Source organism: Pelodiscus sinensis, chromosome 1 (genome assembly GCF_049634645.1).
Source record: "Pelodiscus sinensis isolate JC-2024 chromosome 1, ASM4963464v1, whole genome shotgun sequence".
NCBI classification, from domain to species: domain Eukaryota; kingdom Metazoa; phylum Chordata; order Testudines; family Trionychidae; genus Pelodiscus; species Pelodiscus sinensis.
In genome coordinates, this window is record NC_134711.1 from 128,471,488 (window position 1) to 128,484,866 (window position 13,379).

At 42.4% G+C, this 13,379-nt stretch overlaps 1 protein-coding gene across 4 annotated transcripts in view; it reads right to left on the reverse strand.

The window, feature by feature from the left end:
* DUSP16 (dual specificity phosphatase 16) overlaps positions 1–13,379 on the reverse strand; it is a 91,320-nt gene that overhangs the window by 20,657 nt on the left and 57,284 nt on the right. For all 4 annotated transcript variants that reach the window (XM_075901133.1, XM_075901123.1, XM_075901127.1 and 1 more), the window contains one exon: positions 3,494–3,657. In XM_075901133.1, the coding sequence (XP_075757248.1) occupies positions 3,494–3,657 (164 nt within the window). The remainder of the gene's footprint in view (positions 1–3,493; positions 3,658–13,379) is intronic.

Consider the following 13,379-nt stretch of genomic DNA (forward strand, 5'->3'; position numbering starts at 1 on the left):
GGTACTTTTTACTGTGAGCCCTCTTCCAGCCTGTTTGTTGGAATGTACTATTGCACACACCTCCCTCACTGCTGGCATCAGCAGGCTACCAGGAAACTGAGATTCTAAGAAGGTGGTTGGCATCTTCCACCAAAGAAAGGAAAGTCTCTTTCCACTGCTAAATCACTTGGGAGTCCAGAGGCAGAGGCCTATGTAGCCATGAGATCAAAAGGAAGATAAGGTAAAAGCCATGGTACCAACTTGCCAGAAGAGGCAAGCCACCAGGACAATAACCATCAGAGGGTCATCAATACCCTGAAAACTACCTACTTACATCAGAGATCTCTAGCTCACAACAGAAGTCTTCCTTCCTCTTTCTCTGAACAAAAGGTGAAGTATCATGTACAAATATGCCTGAGTTCATAAGATACAACTTTGCCCAGAACAAATAATGAATCCAAACGACAGATTCCTAGTTTCTACTAGAACTTCTAGCAAGGTAATAAATGAAGAAATTAATAATCTGTCCAAGACTGGGACAAAAAAAACCCCCCCAAAAAACCCAACAACAACTGGGGAGAGAGATTCCCTAGACTTTATTCTACCTTTTTTGTGGCTCTCCAAAGAACATGGAAAGCAGATAGTGATTTTAGACCTGAATTCCCTCAACAGGATTTGGTGGAATTCTAGGGTCTCACTCTAGCTCTAAGTCATGGACAACTGAAGGACTTTTCATCTAGTGTGCACATCTCCCCCTTCCAGAATATTCACTGGCTTACAGTAGGGATGTTAAATATTGGTTAATTGAATAGTTGAGTAACCTCATGAATTCTTATCCATTAGTCAACTATTCTATAGTCCCCGGGGCCGGGGTTGGCAGCCGCTGTATCAGAGGCAGCAGTGCAGGGTGTCAGGCAGGAGCTGGTCCATGAGGAGAGCCAGTTTAAAAGAAAACAGTTTCCCTTGTGGACTGGCTGCACAGTGCTGCTGCCTCTGAGAAAGAGGCAGTAGAACGGGGTGGCAGCAGCCTCTGTCTAAGGTGGGTCTGAGCTCCTGGACCTGGCATGAGCTGAAACTGCAGAGCCACAGCAGGAGTATGTTCTGGACCTGGTGCGAGCCAGAACTGAGCTGGGCTGCTGGCCAGCCTGCTAAAAAATATACTGGCAGGGAGAAAGGAGAGGGCAATGTGTGTAGTGTATAGAATTTTGCTTATCGGTTAATCCAGTGGTCCCTAATGTGGTGCCCGCGGGCACCATGGTGCCTGCCAGGCCGTTTCTGTGCACGCGCCGAGTGATCGGGGCCAGCCCTGCCCCCGGAAGTGCAGCGCGTGGGCGGCGCTGGCCCCGGGTGTGCGGTGGTTAGGCGGCCCCACCCCTGGGTGCATGGCGCGAGGTCTGTGCCGGCCCCGGGCATGCGGCGTATGGGCGGTGCCGGGCCCAGGCGCGTGGCACAGGGGTGGCGCTGGCCCCAGGCGCGCAGCACATGGGCGGCCCCGCCCCTGGGTGAGTGGCGCGAGGGCTGTGCTGGCCCCAGGCGCGCAGCGTATTGGTGACACCAACCCGGGCGCGCGGCATAGGGGCGTAACAGGCCCCGGGCGCGCAGCACATCGGTAGCCCCACTACCGGGCGCACGGCGCATGGGCGCTGCCGGCTCCTGGGCGCGTGGCACAGGCGCTGGCTCCGGGCACGCAGCACATGGGTGGTGGCGACCCCGCCCCCGGACGCACAGGACATGGGCTGTTCCGGCCCCGGACGCGCAGTACGTGGGCAGTCCCACCCCTTGACTTGCAGCACAGTTGCGGCGCCAGCCCCGGGAGTGTGGCGCATGGGTGGCACCAGCTCCAGGCACACAGCGTATGGGTGGCCCCACCCCTGGGCGCATGTGTGGCCCCGCCCCCAGGCACCCGGCAGCCCCAAAAGGTTGGGGACCACTGGGTTAATCGACTACACTATTACATCCCCAGCTTACAGCGGCTATAGGAGTAACATATGGCAAAGCTCTTAGAACCTCAGAACCAGATGGGTAATATGAGAGCAGGAGTTGATCCTCATCCTGAATACAGGGACCTTGATCATGAATATATGATGTGTCCTTTCTTGAGAACCAGAATAGCACCATGTATTTAAAACAGAATAGTAAATAAAGCCTCTTAAGAAGTCCTCTGGGCTTGTGGCAAGGGGAAAAAAAAACCTGTCAGTTTCAACTGTCCTAAGGCCACTAAGAATGTTCATGCTAAGAAAAAACAATTATTGCGCAGACAGCAACCAAAAATAAGTCAGGTCTAAACTATTGGCTTGTTGCACAGTAAAGTATGTGCAAGATTAAAAAGAAATTTCTACAGTGAATACAAGAACCAGAGACTATCCATATTGGCTGCTTTCTTTATGTGTTAAGGAAAAAAAGCAACCAGTAAACTACCTCTACTGCAAGGATTCCATTAAAACAATGGATCTAAAAAGCCATGACCAATACCTTATTAAAAACAGACCAGAAAGCAGAGAGAAACAGAAGGAACCGGAAAGAATCTAATTATGGTAAAGGGATCTAAGTGTGATAGAATTACAGGCCTGTTAAGACTGAAATAAAAAAATGTTCTCACACATTTAAGTTTTTACATGCATATGAAACTGGACATTTCCTACTTGGGTGAAAAGCTAACATGTTATGGAAGTGTGTGGGGGGGATGGAGGAGGGAGAAGAGACCTTATTTGGGTCTTAGATAGTTCTCACAGCTCAATATTTAAACACCTAGGCTATGTCTACACTGGCACAATCTTGAGCCAGAGCTATGCAAATGAGGCTAAGCGTGGAATATCGCCGAGCCTCATTTGCATATATAATGAGCCGCCATTTTGCGGAAGAGGCTCTTGCACAAGAAGGAGCTGTCTACACTGCCCCTTCTTGCGCAGGAAAAACCCTCTCGCACAATGCCGTTATTCCTGAAAATAATCAGCATAGCGGCATTGTGCAAGAGGGTTTTTCTTGCGCAAGAAGGGGCAGTGTAGACAGCTCCTTCTTGTGCAAGAGCTTCTTCCACAAAAATGGCAGCTCATTATATATGCAAATGAGGCTCGGCGATATTTCACGCTTAGCATCATTTGCATAGCTCTGGCGCAAGATTGCGCCAGAGTAGACATAGCCCTACTAAACAGCAGCTGTCAAACTGGAATACACTGGAATTTTGAGAGGGAGAATTTCAACATAAAAGAAGTTAGCTCTCCTGTCCTCATACCAGATAATGAGGCAGGGATATAGTCAATTTGTTTATGTGCATAGAACAGCAACTAGGGTATGTCCACACTACAAAGTTAATTCGAACTAACTCACGTTAGTTCAAATTAACTTTGATAGGCGCTACACTAGCGCTCCGCTAGTTCGAACTTAATTCGAACTAGCGGAGCGCTTAGTTCAAACTAGGTAAACCTCATTTTACGAGGTTTTTAAGCAATTCTTTCCACTCCTGAAAGTTTCAAATTCATGGCCGTAAATAAATAACAACTTCAAAAGTACCCACCTTGTTGAGGACATCTCGTTGACAACCTAAGTAAAGATGAGGCAGAATTCTGGTTGGACCAATGTTGGAGACAGGTAAGCAAGGTTGAGAAAGACAAGTAGGGACTAGAACTGATTTTCCTTTACAGAGACCAGGGAAACAGCTGGAGAATTCAGCAAACCCACCTAAGAAAAGCAAAAACCTCAGTTAAATTATTTTCATTGAACGGATGTCAAAGCTATGTAAAAAAAGTAAGGTAGTATACCCCAGTATCAATTCTAAACACACACACACATACACACACACAAAATCACGCATGTGTGGTGGGGAGGGGGGAGGAGTGATGGGCTGTCATGTGAAAAGCCTAGAGAAGCAAGTTGATAGAGCTGCATGTGCATCTTTTCCATTGCTGCTGTGACAGCCAAATCCAGTTTAAAATCCAGTTCTATGTCTTGCCTCATATGCGCACATCAATGATACAAAGAACTACAAGAAACCTGAAATGTTTCTTTTCTTCATTACCTCAAAAACTTGAGGCACTTCTCTATTCTCAATATTTACTTGTGGAAAGGAAGCAACAAAAAGACCCCAAAAGATATCTGATCACCCAGAACTAGTAATGTCACACTCCCTTTTCCCTTGAACCAAGTCTTTAATAATTCACTGCAGTTGCTATCACAGCAACGGAAAGAAGCATGTGCCATCAGTTCAGGTGTTAAAATACATTGGTAGCTCAATGAACACTGCACAATCTTTAATCATACTATTCTTGTACCTCAACAAAAAATTCCCTGTAAACCTCACATTTCAAAGCTACCACAAGCAGAAACTCTCTCGGTCTTGATTTAAAAAAGGAAAAGAAAAGAACAGAAAGACTCTGGGATTCCCCTAGCAGATAGATTGTCAAGATTCTTGTTATTTTACTGACACCCATTCATTCTGGTTACTGCTCTAGATTCTCTGCACATTATGGCTACCCTAGAATTTTTATTAGCGTTTCACATATGTAGACTGTCTGCTAGTGTTTCAACCTGCTGTTTAAACCTACTGAAAGAAGGACTAACTGATATTAGGGCTAAAAGTGCAGTGCCTACCACTTATCGGTCTGCACTAGCACTCCCACCACTAAGGTAGCTCTGCTGGTAGGAAATATGAAGATAAATACTAGTGCAGACAAGGTTAAGACTATACTAGCCACAAACATGTAAGCACAGTTCAAAATCTATTCCTTTCTCCTGTGTGGGCAGGTTTCCCCTGAGAACTGTGTTACTGTTTAAAAGCCATGCTATACACTCCATCTGCGCTGGTCTTACTGATATTAAAAAAACCATGCTTCAACATAACTGTTGATAAATGTGCTAGCAAAATCTGGCTAGCTAGTCTGTTGAAAGCCGAATTAAATTGAAGTCTGGGCTTTAGTTTACTCTTCTGCCTCGTGAACAATTTACATTTTACCATTAAAAAGTATCCAACCATTTATTTAGTACACTTCTTTGCACATTTGACAATGCAATATAAAAATTAGACAATGCATATCATACAAATCTAGATAGATAGAGAGTCCCCAGGTCTCCCCCCATGAGAGCACAAAACATACAGGATTACAAAAAGGGGGGTAAGTAGAGAGAAAATCCTGAACAGATTTATAATTTATAAACTACCTAAATCCCCTTGCATATTCAAGAGGATTGAGTACTAAATGTGCTAAATCTAGCAAACACTACAGATTGTAATAATAGGCGACAAAATTCTCAAGAGAAATACAGTATTTTTGACAAAAGGCTTGCCCTGCTCAATTTGCACCTGTTCTCTGGCTATAAGAATTGTGTCTCTACTGCTAGCAGATCTCACACCTTTCATGAGAAATTAGTTAAACAAAAAAGAGAAAATAAATCCCATCTCTATCAGACAGCTTAAAATGTAGTCATATTTTTAGCAGCTTCTACATCTCTGAAAAAGTAAAATATGCCTGGCAAAATCCAAAAGAAACTCAGCAGGACAAAGTTTTATGGGTAACAGTTTTATTTACAAGCATATCCCAATAGCCATAGAGAAGTCTCCCTTTGGGTGTGTTAGAGTGTTAGCCAAAGATCTCAGTCAATCTTCAATTACTGAGGACTAATCATAGTTTCCAAAATATTATTCCTTATACCAAGCAACTTGTAACAGGTGAAGAGAGGTGTATATTAGAAGAATTTTATTGATGCTATTCTCTTAGCTTTCAGTAGTAAGTTCAGGCTATGAGTGGAAGAGGAAAATAATTCAGTCAGCCACTTGGAGTAGGAGGAAAGGAAAGAATAGCATTCATGGTTTCAGTCTTTTCCAGAGTACCTGATAGTCAGCTCCCACCCCCGACAATGTATATTTTACTCTCATCTCCACCTCAGAGAAGAGAGATCAATCAATCAAAGGACACTTAACATGCTCAGCAATGCATTATGAGATAATTGGGCTTTCAAAACAAAAATTTACACACTCATTAAAAATCTACCAGATATTGCATCGACTTTTCCCTCTTATAAAACAAGATCCTTGTATAATTAGTCACTTACATGGCAGGTCCCTTTTTTTAGATGAAGCTGATTTAAGATGCTGTAGGGCCAGAATCCCAGCAGCTTGTGTGAAAGGAGAAGGCAGAATAAACAGAGTCAAACTATCATCTTCTCTTTCAGTTACTCATGATTTGAGATTTCTTCTTTGTGTTTCTCCCCCCCCCAAGAGAAAGTTGTTTGCTTTTTGGAGTCTGACAACACAACAGACTGCTGGGAGTAAGAAAATGACTTAAGTTCATTACACAAAAGCATAACAAAAAGGAAGAAAAAAAGATCGAAAGACACACACCACAAAGTTAAAGACATGAAAGTGTCTTTTCCCAGTACTTTTTTGAATCAGTTTTGTTTCTACATGTATGTAGCAGAAAGGCTAAAATCCTACCAGTTAGAGACTGGGGGGACAGAGCAAGGAGCAGTGTCCCCTCTATTTTTTTTTCCAATTCATGTGTGGAATAAATGTTATGTGCACCAAGGCAAGCGCAGATGTGCACCACCACTAGTGGTGGTGGTGGTGGTGCTGGGGAGAAATATAGAGGAGACCACTGCAGAGCAGTCTCTGTCCATAGGGAGCTCCCCCTCCCCCCATACTGCTGCCTCTCTATCAGAGGCACCAGCATGGCAGGGAGGCAGGAATAGTCCTGTAACTGCTAAAATCTGATGCAGTTACATGATTATTCAATTAATCAACATTTAACATCCCTAGGGAGGCCCTCTCAGGCTAGTTCACGAAATTAGGCTCAGCCAGAGTCAGAGTCAAACCTGGAGCCTCCAAAGTATCTGAGCTACCTGGGGGCAGGCAGGCCTGGTGCAGGACCTTTATGTTTCCTTTATTTCTCTTAACTAATTTGGTTCCCATTTTGGGAGTGGAAAAGTGCCAGCCGAGGAATATGGTGAGAGAAGAGTCTTAGCTGTGGGCCATGGTAGAAAGTAGCTAGGGGACAGACCAGAGAATGTCTAGAAATAGGCTTTATCTGGTTCCTGATCTGAAATCCAAAGTAGGGATGTAATAGTATAGTCTATTAACCAATAAACAAAAGCTTATCGGTTAATGCTATACACTACATGCATTTCTCTCCCTCACCCCTCCAATACATTTTTTAGCAGGCTGGCCAGCACCCAGCTCAGTCATGGCTAGTGCTGGGTCCGGGACCTACTTCCACTGTGGCTCTTCATTTAATGTGAATTTGAAGGCAGATGGGCAGGGAGCCCAGCTCCGTTGGGGCTCGTGCCAGGTCTGGGAGCTCAGCCCCCGCCTCCCTCCCCGCACAAGGGCTCCTGCCACAGAGGCAGTAGTATGGGCAACAGGCAGCTGGTCCATGAGGGGAGCTGTTTTTTAAACTGGCTCCCCTTACGGACCAGCTCCCTCTTGACACCCTGTGCTGCTGCCTCTGATACAGAGGCAGCAGCGCGGAGTGGCAGGGGGATCCTTGGAATGGGGCCGGTGTGCACTGGCTGTTGGCCCTGCCCTCAGGGACTATAGAATAGTCAAGTAAGCAATAAAAATTCATGAGGTTAATCAACTATTCAATTAAGCAGAATGTAACATCCTTAATCCAAAGCAGAGTGGATCTGGGCTCTCCTCTAGGACTTCCTAGGGCAGTGGTACAAAGACCATGGAGCCAAACTCGAAGACCTGCGAAGCCTGAAGTTGTGCTGACACTCAAGGGCTGCCAAAAGAGAAGCCACCATGTCCTGTCCAGCCAGGGGGTGCCTGCAGAGAGTACTCTCTTCCACAGAGCCACTTTTTTCAATGGATGTGAGATCCAAGCCTTGTTTCTTATTTACTTGGTCTACCTTTACAATACCACGCTCCCTTCAAAATCAGCTGCAATATTTAAACGACTAGGTCATCTTTAGATCCCTTCTGTTAACTGCTTTTTATTTTCTCTTCCCTGCAACAGCAGACCAACCCACACAACAGCCATTATCCACAGAAATACAGCCCCAATAAAGTGAAAATATTGACAGATATCACTAGGAAATGTCTCAACCCAATTTATTGCTTTCTGATCCAAATAAATAGCATAGTACTGGGAACAGAAAACCACATCTGTCTATACCATAACTCTAATCCGTAACATGGGAATGAAACTAAATTCCAGCCCAAAGACTTGGAATTGTCCATACTTTTTTTGTCAGAGTTTCAACATCAGAAATAATGAATTATGATACTCAGGTTTTTAGATAAAAATGTTCTGATAGCAAAAAAGTATCCCATCGTACTTCAAGTATCTGGCTATAAATATTGTGTTCCATACCTGTGTACTAGCAGGCTGAAAACTGGCATGCCCCTACCTAAGCATCTTCCTACACAACAACAGTGCTTTAGTTAGTGATATTACATATTGTCTTGCTGTAAAAGTAACTGTAAAACTAACCTGGTAGGACAGAGAGCACAAAGCCTACCTTCAAAAAAAGGAAGAAATGCAATTTTATTTGTATAGCAACCACTTTCATAACCTGTGCATCACCTTTCTGCCAAGGCAAACCTAATCTTTAAATCATCTAATCTTTAAATCATGGAAGTAGGCTAGTGGCAAGATCAGATTTGCAGCACTCTGCTGTTTGTTTTAGGAACAGAAAATGCTTTTCTTTTGGCACTCATTTCTTAAAAAAAAGAAACCCATTTGCTACCACCACTCCAGCCCTTGCAAACAGTAAATCAATCACACAGGCATGTTGAAACTGTAGCAAGAACATCTACAGGTCATTAACAGAGCTAGTGGTTTAATAAAGTTTCACTGAAGCTTTTGATAAACTTAACCAGTCCTAGGTCCTAACCTCCTACTAAGTTTGGGTAAATCTCAGCTCAACTTCTAGCCAAGGGTGCCTACACCACAAGGATAACCCTCACTGTTTGAAATATCTGGCAAACTATGCTTTGTAGCCCTAGCAATCAGGGCAGCTGCCAAATGCACAAAGGACTGGAATTAGAGAGAATGACAAAGTCAAGAAGAACTCTGAAATACTTGTTTTTAAACAACATTATTGAGTTATTCAGGTTCTTCCATGCTTTAATGGGAAATTGGAATCAAACAACTTTGACTTTCCACAAAACAAAGCCCCTTCTTTACTTTTTTCTTTTAAAAGGGTGCAGGTGAGGAGGAGAGAATTTCCTAGAAATGTGAATTGGAGTCATTTTCATTCTGTTTTCAAAACACAAGCAATAGTCTCTCCAGTAAGTGCAGAAATGTGAAGGCCTTTTTAAAAGAAGGTTTTGAAAGATTCCCTGAACCCTGCAAATAAAGCACAGATGAGCTCACATCATATCAATACATTAAGTGGAAACCTGTTTCTGTTCATCAAACTACATTGTCATTTCTTGTTTACTGTATGAAAAAAACTTGATTGCCAGTTCCAAAGGAGTAATGTCATTATTTTACATGAGGTTAACCTGCTAAAGTGGCATTTCACTGCAAACTATTTACATAATATGGACAAACAGATGTATAATGGATTTCGCTTTTTAGCACCAATTAATGGCAGAATCATATTTTTGCATTGGCAATTTTCACTTTTGGTTTGGAAAAAGGTCTGGTCCCACAGTAAATGGATGTGAACATGAAATCAGTTGAACTGTACTGGTCTGAAAACATATCCACCATTACAGTTCAGCTTTTTGTTTTGGTTCTGAAAACTTACTAATCAAGTTTGGAAGATACAGCTCTACAAGAAGTGACAATTCGATATAATTGGCCAAATCTAAATTAGCTAGGTAGCTTGTTAGACTGAATTAGATTCTTCTCAATGAGTTAGGCAGCGGTCTGAATACAGTCAACATATTGATGTGCCACAGTGCATTCTAGTGCAGACTTGTTTAGTTCATTACTTGTGGCTATGATTCTTAAATGGAGTTTCTATGAAACTATGTTAAGGTGCCAAAAGCCTTCAGTGTTTTAGCAACTCAAAATGCTGGTGCGCGGCAGAAACCCAGTGCTCCCCACCCAGATCTCTACTGTAAAGCCAGCTTTCCTTGCATACATGCCTCCAAGATCAGATTTTCCATTAGGCACAGGGCCTACGAAAAATATAGGGCCTATGAAAAATTCATAATTGACTCAAAAGAAGAAAAGAAAACTGCTAAATCACACTTAATTTACTATTTTGTATTAGAATACATGTGCAAATATTGAAGATCAATTCAATGGAGGGAAGGAGACAGATAGAGAGCAAACAAATACAGAAGCTGGAGAGTTTCTGCATTAGCAGATCTTAATGCAGGATCTGACTTTACTTGTATTGGTGTTTTTCTATTGTAAAGCAGGTAGGTTGTTTTTGTAGATAAGATTACATGGCTAGGCCTAGTTCATGACATTTGCATGATTACATTTCAAAGAAAGTTTACATAGGTGTTAATGGCTTCAGGATTCTTTTAACGGATTTTTGCACCGTTTATCTGAAGACTAATCTTTATTTTAAAATCCTTTGTTACTAATACATTTGTTACTAGTATCCTTTGTTACTAATACATACATGGTACATTTTTAAAACTGGAAGAACTTTGCCATGGAACCTGTTTATTTCTTTGGACTTTCAATTAGAGTTGGATTCCAGACAAGTGATTTCCATTACAATTTAAAATTTGTTTGGAGAGGTGCATTAAGGCCAGATCTTTTTTTATGTGGTATAGTTCTGGCACTTATGAATCAAATTAAGAGTTGACATCCCAGAGAAACTGAATAAGCCTGAGTGCGTGCCTTTTTCTCTCCCTTCCAGAGTAGGTAAATATTGTATTAATATTTGCAAGGAGAGCATGACTGTTTCCAGTTGACTCAGATTGCTTTAGCATCTTAAAGCTGAGCTATGTGTGGGTAATATGCATTTTGGTGTGTCTACTACCTTGAGTTGTTAGAAAGGATGATAAAATACATGTAGTCCCAGGATATTGTTAATTTTCTTTTTATTTGATATTATATAAATATCACAAGCATTGCTCCTTGTTAATTATCCCGTTTTAAAATCTGTCTTCCATACCTATGAGCTGTTTAAAATACAGGCTTATATCTAGGTTGGTCATTTTTATTGGTGTTGCACATAAGAAAATTCAACCCGTCCAAGGATGGAAAACGTTTGAAGGAACACTGCTTCTTACTACAGTGTTTGCATTTCACAGTTGTGTTTCAGAAACCCGAGGCTATTACTAAACACTGTTTCTGGCAGAAATATATGGCTAGCATCAGCCAATGTACTGTTATTTTGTAAATGGCATTGAATGATCTTGCCAAGTTATCAGCTCTGCGGCGCAATGCATTAATCTGTGAATTTTACAGTCATAGCGGTGGCGGCAATACCTTACTTTTCTCCTTATCAGCCAATTAATTATCAGGTGAATCCTAAGTATAATTGCAGTATACAACAAAATGGCTGTTATTTTAGAATGAAGTACCATGAATTTTTCATATAGTACACCACTTTCAAGAGCGAAAATTTAAGTTGGTGATATTAGGTGCGTAGATGATAGAACATCGCTCTCTTACATATTTCTATATAGTCTAATGTAAGGGGCTACAATTATGAGTGCGCCTAGGGCCTACAAAGAGCTTAATCTGGCCCTGCATGCCTCCACTTCCATTTACAGGAATCTGCCAAAATCCAGTCTCCCATTTAATTACCCTGAAACGTGGTAGCTGCTCAACCTCCCTTTGATCAAAGCATTCAAGATTCGTAATATAGTTTACATGTGTTATGATTGTTCTAATAAGTTGGGTTCTTTAACAATCATTATAATTCCAGAGAAGTTTCAACTCCCTTCTTAGGTAACTCGGAAAATAATATAAGGTCAAATCTAGCAGAGATTAAAAGATTTCACAAACCTTCTCATGTGGAGTTATTTTCTAGTTCAAATGTATTATCTTAGTACAGGGATAGGTCCACACTGCTCACCTTGACTATAGGGTACCTGAATGATGGCACACAGACCAGAAATTTGGCACTGTTAATTGTCACATCTAGTCTGTAGGAAAAACTTCAGGTTCTTGAAACTCTCCAGTTTAATTACCAATACCTGTGAAGACAGAGGCATAGACAGAGAACTACTCCTAGAATTGCAAAAACAACTAGGAGTTCTGTGGCATCTTAGGAACCAACAGATTTATTAGGGCATAAGCTTTCATGGTAAAATCCACTTCATCAGATGAATTGGAGTGGAAATTACAGAGGCCGGGCTAGATATATGTACAACAAAAGAAAGAAGATACTTATCAAGAGTAAGACCAGTGTTAACTAATCAAGTCAGGGTGGAAGTGGCTCATTCACAGCAGCTGATGGGGTTCAGGAAATGGCTTTTGTAGTCTGTTAATCAGTTTTAAATCTTCATTCAATTCTGATGTGATTGTGCTGAATTTGCAAATGAATTGCAGATCAGCTGTTTCCCTTTGTAACTTGGTTTTGAAGTTTTTTTGGTAGAAGGATGGCTACTTTGAAATCCATTACTGAATGTCGAGGGAGGTTAGAAAGTGTTCTCCAGCAGTTTTATTATGTACGTTACCTTTCTTGATGTCCGATTTGTGTCCATTTAACTTTTGGCATAAACACTGTCCAATATACATGGCAAAGGGGCATTGCTGGCACTTGATGATGTATCACATTAGTGAATGTGCAGGTGTATGAGCCCCTGATGGTGTGACTTGTGTGGTTAGGTCCTATGATGGTGTCGTTTGTATACATATATGGACAGGGATGGCAACAGGGTTTGTTGCAGGGGGAGGTTCCTGGGGGAGTGTATCTGAGGTGTGGTATGTAGCTGATGGGGAGTACTTGCTATCTGAAATGGGCTGTCTGTAGGCAAGACCTTGGCCCCAGGGTCTGTGAGAATGAGGGAGTTTTCCAGGATAGATTGTAGATTGTCAATGATGTGCTGGTGGGGTTAAGCTGGGGGCTGTAGGTGATGACCAATGATATTCTGTTATTTTCCTTGTTGGGCCTGTCCTAAAGTAGGGTGACTTCTGGGTCTCACCTGGTTCTATCCATCTATTTCTTCACTGTTCCCTCTAAGTCAAAACGGGGTAGAGCGACAATGTGGGGAAATATTGTTGGTGCCTGCTGCATGTGTGTTCTAGCTCAGGAGTGGGCAAAAGCCAGCCTCTGGGCTGGATCTGGCCCACCAGGGTTAGCTCCTGGCGAACCCCCCCTGCTACATTTACGTTCTAGCTTCCATTGGTGGTGGACCGCTGTTACCAGACAATGGCAGTTGTGGAAAGTGGCTTTCGGTCCGCACCACGTCCTGCCACTCACATTCCCGCGGCCAATGGGAACTGCAATTATGTAGGTAAATATAGTTGCTACCAAAAAAAGGTAGCCATCCTGCAGAAAAAAAACTTCAGGACCAGACTTCAAAGAGAAACTGCTGAGCTACA